This window comes from Prionailurus bengalensis, chromosome B3 (assembly GCF_016509475.1).
Source record: "Prionailurus bengalensis isolate Pbe53 chromosome B3, Fcat_Pben_1.1_paternal_pri, whole genome shotgun sequence".
Lineage (NCBI taxonomy): Eukaryota > Metazoa > Chordata > Mammalia > Carnivora > Felidae > Prionailurus > Prionailurus bengalensis.
Window position 1 is genome coordinate 114,205,221 of NC_057355.1, and position 8,637 is coordinate 114,213,857.

Below are 8,637 nucleotides of genomic sequence, written 5' to 3' on the forward strand. Positions count from 1 at the left end.
GTGTATGTTTTGGAAGGAGATAGGTTTATTAAGAGAGTCATCATAAATTAACCCTGTACAGAACAAAGGAGCTGGGTGAACAGAGACTAGTCTTTTGTAGGACATTTCTTCCTACTCACCAGTACCTGAACGGCTTGACTTTTTTTTTTCTTAACTTTTATACAGGGGTACTATGTAGTTGGAAATTATGTTTCTTAAGATAGCTGATGTCAGTTTCCCATGGTCTTGCTCCAGAAATTCTACAAAAAGTAAACCTGAATGTGTTTAGGAATTTCACAAAGTGCTCTTTGTTAACATTACTTTTGACATGTCTTTTCTTAAGGTCTCCCCGTAGTTGGTAAAGTAGGCAAAACCTTACAAGCGGATCACTACAATACACAGAAGGACTTTGCTCAACATCACACAATGAGTTAGGTTTCCAGTCACCTGCTCTATGGCTCTGAGATCCACTGCATCCATACTGGTTCCTAGGACTGTGTCCACCCGATGGTTTAGAATACAGAAAATAAACCAGCCACTATGGCTTAGGAGTCATCTCCCATGGAAGACAATACTGGCCTTCTGAATGCTGGGACTCATGGACTTGCTGATGTGGCTTTCTGGTGTGCCAGGACCTCCTGGCAGCTCCTGTACACTTCAATCAAGCAGTCCAGGCGGGGCTTGGCACTCTGAATTCCAAAGGGGAGAAATGCAGAGTCAAGATGAACGTAAGAGAGCGCGTACTGGTGCTGCATCCATGTGCAACCTTAACCTCTCAGCACATCAGGGGTCTAAAGGGCTCAGGTGTGAGCCCAGAGAAGCAGAAGCTCAGGCCAGATGGCACCCTACTGGCTAAGAAAGCAAAAGGAATAACAAGGACAGACCCTCTTGGGAAATTCACAGCTGTGAAACAGTCCTCAAGGGCAAGAAAGGCAATTTAATATGTAAATATTAAAATATTTTGTACAGTGAAATGCAATACAACCAAAATTAACAGAAAAGTCACAGAATGGGAAAAATATATGTGGAAAGCGTATTTAATGAAAATTTGTTACCCAAAATATATAAATTGTTACAAATGCATAATCAATATCTAGATTCTACTTGATTAATAGAGGAGATGGACAGTTTTAAATAAGAGGAAATACTGATAGGTAATACAAGGAAATATGAAAAGTATCTTTGTCATTTAAAGAGCAATTTAGTAACTTTAAATTCCTTTACCTACATACTAAAGTAAACAAGTAACTAAATCCACTGTTAGCCAAGACTATGAAAAACAAGTACAAATTCTCAAAGTATGGTAAAGTTGTCCAATCTCTGGAGCCAAATCTCAAACTGTAAAAATCTATGATACTGTTCATAAGCTTTAACAAGATAATTCTGAACTGTAACGCAAAAGAATTTTCACTTAGCAGCCTTAAATTTTTTGTGAAAAAGGGCAGTAAGACAGTTAACTATATACATAAATATTTTATATACTTACAAAGTAATTTACTATAATCATGTTTGTATGAGAAAATTCTGTAAGAGCAAGACAAAAAATAACCTGGAGATGATTTCAAAACCTTGCAGTAGGGTGGCTAAATAAACTTAGTCAACATGATAATGTAACCATTTAAAATAGTATAATGGCCTCTGCAGATGCATGAAAATATGTATATTAGATTTAAAAAGCAAGACACAAAAAGTATACAGCAGTATGTGTAGATCAATGACATCTATGTAAAAGCATATATTGGCAGCCTAACACAGTAGATGAATGGTGATTTGTGGGCAGAAATTGCTATATATTTTTTCTCTAAAATTTGTATAAATTCATAGTATTTCTGAAAGCCTGTATCTGCTTCAGAAAGAAACTTTTGAAATAACTAAAATCCTAACTCTCACTAAAAGTAGCTGTCGCGTATCCTCAAACGTTCTTGACAACAAAAGTTGACATTCCTACCGAATATAAGTAGCAATGGATATGCAGAGAGCAGGGAAAGGTAACGGATTTTTTGAAGAAACTTTAGACAAGTGTTCTGTGCTCACCTGGAAGACAGGTACTACTTGGGATATCCCATGTGGTTCCACCGGATCCTTCAATAAAATGCAGAGGTAGTAAATCACCTTCTGCTGCAAGAAAATAAACCAAATAGCAGAAATCTAAGTGAAACTCATTTTGTTTTCTTTTTCTTCAAGGGAAGGCTAAAAACTTTTTTATAAATGGTTATCTCTACGTAGTAGAACACTTGATCACTTTTGAAGTGAGGGAGTATATTCTCATTCTTTAGATGAAAATGACAAAACAGCAGCAGCAACAACAACCAGAGATGATTTTGAAATCAGGCTAAAAAATAAACTTGAAATGCTGACTCCCTATCTATGAAAACTTATTATATCTCTAAAAATAAAGGAATGTACCTTTTCAGTATAAATTTCACTTTCAAGGTTTATAGACATGCTAGCCATAAAGGAAACACTACAATACTGGAACAGAGTCTTCAAGTTTATTTATTTATTTTTTTATTTTTTTAACGTTTATTTTTGAGACAGAGACAGCATGAATGGGGGAGGGTCAGAGAGAGGGAGACACAGAATCTGAAACAGGCTCCAGGCTCTGAGCTGTCAGCACAGAGCCCGACGCGGGGCTCGAACTCATGGACTGCGAGATCATGACCTGAGCCGAAGTCGGCCGCCCAACCAACTGAGCCACCCAGGCGCCCCCAGAGTCTTCAAGTTTAATTCTGTGACACCAAACACTTTAGGTATTAAGACTCATTTAGATCCAGGCAAAGGCCATGGGAGAAACCTGTAATACTACTCAACTACTTACCATGTAAATACCTTCATTGATGATAACATCCTTCACCTTGCCCATCTCAATGAAGGTAGTGCTTTCTTTGCCTGAAGCATAAGATGAGGTCATCTGGATACCAAGGGAATCTATGATTAACAGGGTCTCCTGATCAATCTTGACAAAATGCAGGTAACCAAGCAGGCCTAAGAGGGTGATGAAGATGGCAGCAGAGAGGATTATGCTGTTCTGAAGAGAGAGCCAGACACAGGCGATAAGATTACCAAGTGATCCTCCCGCACAGATCTCTGCTGTTTAACAGGTCCCCTCTAGGCAATGCCAAAAAAAGTCTGTATTCTGCTGTGAGTTGAACAGATGAGAAGAACATGCATGGAGGAAGAGGAAATCACTTTTATTTCAGCTCTGTAGTGCTGTGTGCTGGGAAAGCAGATGATGAAATATATCCAGGCAGTAAATGGATAGGTCTTGGAGGAGAACCTCCATCAAAACAGTATCTACCATCGCACCACTCTCAGAGATTTTTCTCCAAAACTGAAACTTAAGGATTCAGACCATTTTCTCTCATGCTCCATCAGCAGAATATACAGTGCAAAACCAGACAGTTCATAGTAAGATGCTTAGCACAGGGTAGCAGATAGTACTCAACAGCCCCCCTCCTCCTTCCTAATAGAACTTGGGGGTGAATCGTGATTGGTTCCTATTTGTTCTGCCAATGACTGCATTAGAAATGAGCACATGACACAACTCTGGCTAGTCTGCTGGAGAGGCTTCTGGAAAATGAAGTCCGTCTTAAAAAGAGATCTAAGGAAGAGAAGGTCCCTTCCTCTTAAAAGTTTTGATGCCTGGAACTACTATGGGGCTACTACTACTCTGCCAGACTGTAGACAAATGTAGAAAGCCAGGCTGAGGACAAGTAGAGTAGACCAAGGGTGGAAGAGCAGGAATATGAAAAGAATCAAAATCAACTAAGCCTCTCATGCCTTCTAGAGCCCTCCTACCTCCTGACTTCTTGTTTTGTTAAATAATAAAGATTGTATCATTTAGGACTCTTTTAGTTCTTTTGGGTTGTGACTGAGTAGCTGAAATGACTAACTTATGTGTTACGGGCTCAAAAATGGTATTTATTCCTTTGATTCTAAAACACATTTACAGGGGCGCCTGGGTGGCTCAGTCGGTTAAGTGTCCGACTTCGGCTCAGGTCATGATCTCATGGTCCGTGAGTTCGAGCCCTGCGTCGGGCTGTGTGCTGACAGCTCAGAGCCTGGAGCCTGTTTCAGATTCTGTGTCTCCCTCTCTCTCTGATCCTCCCCCGTTCATGCTCTGTCTCTCTCTGTCTCAAAAATAAACGTTAAAAAAAATAAATTAAAAAAAACCCCACATTTACAGCCTTTTGAAGTTGAATGTGTTTTTCAATTGATGTATGTTTTTTCATATGCCATTATTTTTTTTCCCCAAAAAAGCTATTATTTAGGAGGATGGCACAGAGAAAAAAAATCACTGACTGATCTCTCAAAAGAGATTCAGTAATTTACTGTCATTCCTTGAAGGCAAGAAGTATCTTATCCTTTTTTTTTTTTTTTAAGTTTATTTTGAGAGAGAAAGAAAGCATGAGCACGGGAGGAGCAGAGAAAGAGAAGAGAGCAAGAATTCCAAGCAGGCTCCCTGTTGTCAGCACAGCACCCAATGTGGAGCTTGAACTCACAAACCAGGAGATCATGACCTGAACCAAAGTCAGACACTTAACCGACGGAAGGCGAAGTATCTTATTCTTTATGACTGACATGATGCCTTCTTTGACCTAACTCTAGTCAAGCTCTTCTAAACCCTCAACCTCGGTGTCCATCCTTATTGGGCCTGCACTACCCAACAGGCTGTACCAAGAATCTGATGACCCTCACCTGCCTTTAGCAAGAATCATGTCAATTTAGCCAGAATCTCCCTTCACCTTTGATGTTTCTCTTTAGCCATTTTCCATCCATCGACCCCCACTGTGCTCCTTGGCTATAAATTCCCACTTGTCCTTGCTGTATTCAGAACTGAGCCCAATTCTACACTGAGATCTCTTTTCTCCTACTGCAATAGTGAATAAAATATGTTTTTATTGCTTTAACTACTGGCTGCCTTTGGTTTTCTCTGAAAATACTTTTCTACTTCGTTCTACCTAACACATAGTTAAGTGTTGGATCAGGAGTCTGTTTGGGCCCGTGATCTATTTTTGTTTGGTCCACCCTGAGCTAAGCATGATTTTTACACTTTTAAAAGAACTGTTAAAGAAACAGATGACTATGAGACAGAGACCTGTAAAGTCTAAAATATTTTCTATTTGGCCTTTTTTTTAAAAAAATATTTACTTATTATTTTGAGAGAGAGAGTGTGAGCAGGGGAGCGGCAGAGAGAGAGGGAGACACAGAATCTGAAGCAGGCTCCAGGCTCCAAGCCATGAGCGCAGAGCCTGATGCAGGGCTTGAACCCATGGACAGTGGACCGTGAGATCATGACCTGAGCCGAAGTTGGACACTTAACTGACTGAGCCACCCAGGAGCCCCTCTATTTGGCCTTTTAAAGACAAAGTTTGCCGACCTCTGTGCTAATAATTACTTGTTGACTAATGAATGGAGGGTAGAAAAATCTATGTGCAGGGTCTCTGGTGATCCAGAAATATCTATTTTGAGTTAATCAAATGTCTAGTATCTAGTACAATGTCTGGTTCACAGTCTTAACTGAATAAGCATTATGGATGAATACAGAGAAATAAAATTCAGTCCTGGCCCTTACAGATGTATTAGAGGCAAAATTAATACATATAAAATATTTTTGGAGAATACTATGAAAACTGTGCCAAAGAAAGGATTAAAAGAGAGTGAGAGAGAGACATCAAAGCACACAAGGATATCCCATGAAGATCTCCAAGGAAGGATTTCATTGGTGCAGAGAGGTGATGGTTACTGACAGATATATTTGGTTGAGGAAAGGAAGGGGGAAAAGTATTCCCGGTTGGAATAAGGTAATAACCCACAATTTTAATAGAACTGTGAATTCAAAAACAAGAAGGAAAGAAGGGATGAAGAACAATAAATGTTAGAGGATTTAATCCGTATCAGTTTTTTAATAAGGTAATCCCTGCTCAAAACTTCATTACTACCTGCATTCTTTATACTTCATTTTTCTGTCTGAAATTCTAACAATTCAGTATTTATTTGGGCTGAAATTAAGCCTCATGTTTTTATGAATTCTTTCATCAGACTTCTTCTCACCCCTGAGATTCATTACTCTGACAAACAGTTTTGAACACAAGGAAAGGTAAGAAACTTTGGTACACAGAGCCCTTAAGAAGTGTTGCAGTAGAGTTTCAAGGAAGGTAAGGTTACTGAGCCCCGGGCACGTGATGGAGGTAAGTGGGACACACCAGGATGAGAGTACAAAAAGGAGTTGGCATAAAAAAGACTTCTATTTAAAAATTTTGCTTAAGCAAGCCCTCTCCACGGAGGAGACAGTATAGTGAAAAAGAAACGGTTTCAGAGTCAGCCCTGGGTTTGAACCCCAGGTATGCTGTTTGCTAGCTCTGTGACTTTGGGTAAGTTATTAATCTTTCTGAGCCTTGGTTTTCTTCTAAGGTTAAAACTAGGCATTCAGGAAAGCAGCTGGCAATCAGTGGGCATTTAATAAATATCTGTTCCCTTCACCTCACATGGGCACATGGCCAGAATTCAGGCTAGTATTAAAATTCAACTACATTATAAATTAAATCTTTTTAGGGGGAGGGAGGACTGTCCTTGCAACTTAACCAATTCAACTGACTTAAGAACCAGCTTTTAGATACAGTTTGGTACAAATTACAGCAAACGTAATTTTGCATATACCTGTGCCAAATTACCACACTCTGGTGGCAAAAAAGCCAATGAATGCAGTAATGAAAATATCCAAATTACAGAAATAAATAGTCCTAGCTCTGGTCAATCACTCCTAGAATAAAATATTCAATTCAGGGCACTACATATGAAATTAAAACTAAACTCATCCTGAAAAGGGCAATTAAGGTGACTCCTTTTATTTGAGGGCTGTCACAAAGCTACTGCATGTGACCCTCACAATACGGTGAAGCTAGAATGGCAGACAGCAATTCCATGTTAGACATGTGAAAACTGAGGCTCAGAAAGTAGGAATGAGTCTGGAAAGTGAGCACAGAAACAACTCCTCTCTGAAACTTCGTAATTCTTTAGAAAATACTCGAAGTTGGGGGAAGGGACTGGGGGGGAGGTGTTAGATTGCCTTAAAAAACAGAAATTAGGAAGAATTATCAGGCTCTCAACGTGTGTGTGTGTGTGTGTGTGTGTGTGTGTGTGTGTTCACACATACATATTGTGGAGACAAAGACAAGTTTCCCTAAGACCTAAGGTATTATTAACAGTGATTCCTCTAGGAGTGGAAATGATGGATGAGGACGATCCACTTAATAGTTCTCTCAACTCTTGGAACTGAATTACTGCGAGCATGTACTACGTACAGCACATGGAAGTTAAACTTTTAGACTGTCGTGCAAGGACTACTTGTATGCTAGGTGGAACCGCAGAGCGGAGCACGACCCGTGAGAGGGATAAAGCACAGGAGTACAAACCACTAAACGTAAAGAAAATAGCTGTGCAGCAGCGGAACCAGTGAGTTCCCGCCCTCCGACCCTACAACAGCAGGAGGGTCTGGCGGGAGGGCCAGGCTCGACCCTGAGACCCCAAAGACCCTTCCAAACCCGAGCCCCCGACTCCGACCTCGGGAAGGGGCCGACAGGCCATTACCTCGCAGAGGGTGAAGAGTCCGTAGGCCGCTAGCCACACCGTGCAGGTGACAGCGGTGAGCGAGCGCAACGAGAGCCGAGGGCAGCTGATGCAGAACTCTCGGCAGGACGGGGAGTAGTAGCGGCGCTGCAGGGCCAGGCGGCCGCCACAGATATCCGAGAAGCTCTGCTCATCTTCCATGTCTCGCTCGCTCCCTCCCGGCCGGGACGCGCCGCTCTAGACCGCCCGCCAGCGAAACTCTCGCCGGCTCTGGACCCACTTCCGGAGAGCGGCTTTCGGCCCCGCCCCGTTCGGCCCCGTCTCACGCTCGGCGCAGCCGCGGTTCCGGGACGAGCGGTGTGGCGCGGATCCAGAGCTTGTAATTCGCCTGTAGGTTGGGCCTGGGTTTTGTGATTGTCTACTGCAGAGACTGCATTGGGCCAACCCAGCCTGCCGATTAAAGCCGCTGTTAATGCGCTTTCTCTCGGCAAACTGATTTCTATTTGTAGGCCAGAGTACGCTCTAAGGAATCGATCCACAGGTATACGCTCATTCATTCATTCCTGAGCCAGGTAGTTTTAGGCGCCAAGGGTACAGCGGTGAATATTGAAAGTCTCTGCCTTCAAGTACCTTCCTTCCTAGTAAGAGAAACAATACGTAAATAATTTCAAAGAGTGCTGCTAAAGTAATATGACCGGCAGAGGTGGCTTGGGGACGTGCAATAGGACAGTCAGGAAAATCTCTCAGAGGAAAGACCCTGGAGCTGCCAAGATGAGGATCCGGACTGGTCTGGGAGAACTCTGGAGGAGGAATTTGCCAGGTTGGAGGACCAGGAAAGGCAAAATCCCTGAGGCTGGAACAAGGTTGACTTGTTGGAAGAATCAAGAGGCTGCCACATGGAGAATGCATTTGGAAGTTGGGGAGGTAGAGGCAGGGCTCAGGTCCAAGAGGGTCTTGTAGGACCTGGGAGTTTCTCTCTTCCGAACCACTGAGTGGGGAGCATTGAGTAGACAAATGAGGCTTGGCTGGGACTCCGTAACAAGAAAGAAAGATGTAGAAGGTATGGATAATAAATTACTAAACTCATGA

The 8,637-nt window shown here is 42.0% G+C and overlaps 1 protein-coding gene across 1 annotated transcript; it reads right to left on the minus strand.

Annotated features, from left to right (window-relative positions):
* Positions 1-3: 3 nt before the first annotated feature.
* PIGH (phosphatidylinositol glycan anchor biosynthesis class H) lies at positions 4-7,842 on the minus strand. Its single transcript, XM_043556432.1, has 4 exons — positions 7,570-7,842; positions 2,798-3,007; positions 2,014-2,097; positions 4-668 (listed from the first exon to the last, which is right to left on the minus strand). The coding sequence occupies exons 1-4, from the start codon at positions 7,747-7,749 to the stop codon at positions 576-578; spliced, it is 567 nt and encodes a 188-aa protein (XP_043412367.1). The 5' UTR covers positions 7,750-7,842; the 3' UTR covers positions 4-575.
* Between the last annotated feature and the right edge of the window lie 795 nt (positions 7,843-8,637).

Bases quoted from the DNA above. Each gene is read 5' to 3' on its own strand.
- PIGH (XM_043556432.1), bottom strand. From the start codon at position 7,749: ATGGAAGATGAGCAGAGCTTCTCGGATATCTGTGGCGGCCGCCTGGCC. The intron at 3,008-7,569 runs GTAATGGCCTGT...CTCTCTCTTCAG, and splicing joins GACTCTTCACCCTCTGCGAG to AACAGCATAATCCTCTCTGC. The intron at 2,098-2,797 runs GTAAGTAGTTGA...ATTTTCTTGCAG, and splicing joins TCAATGAAGGTATTTACATG to CAGAAGGTGATTTACTACCT.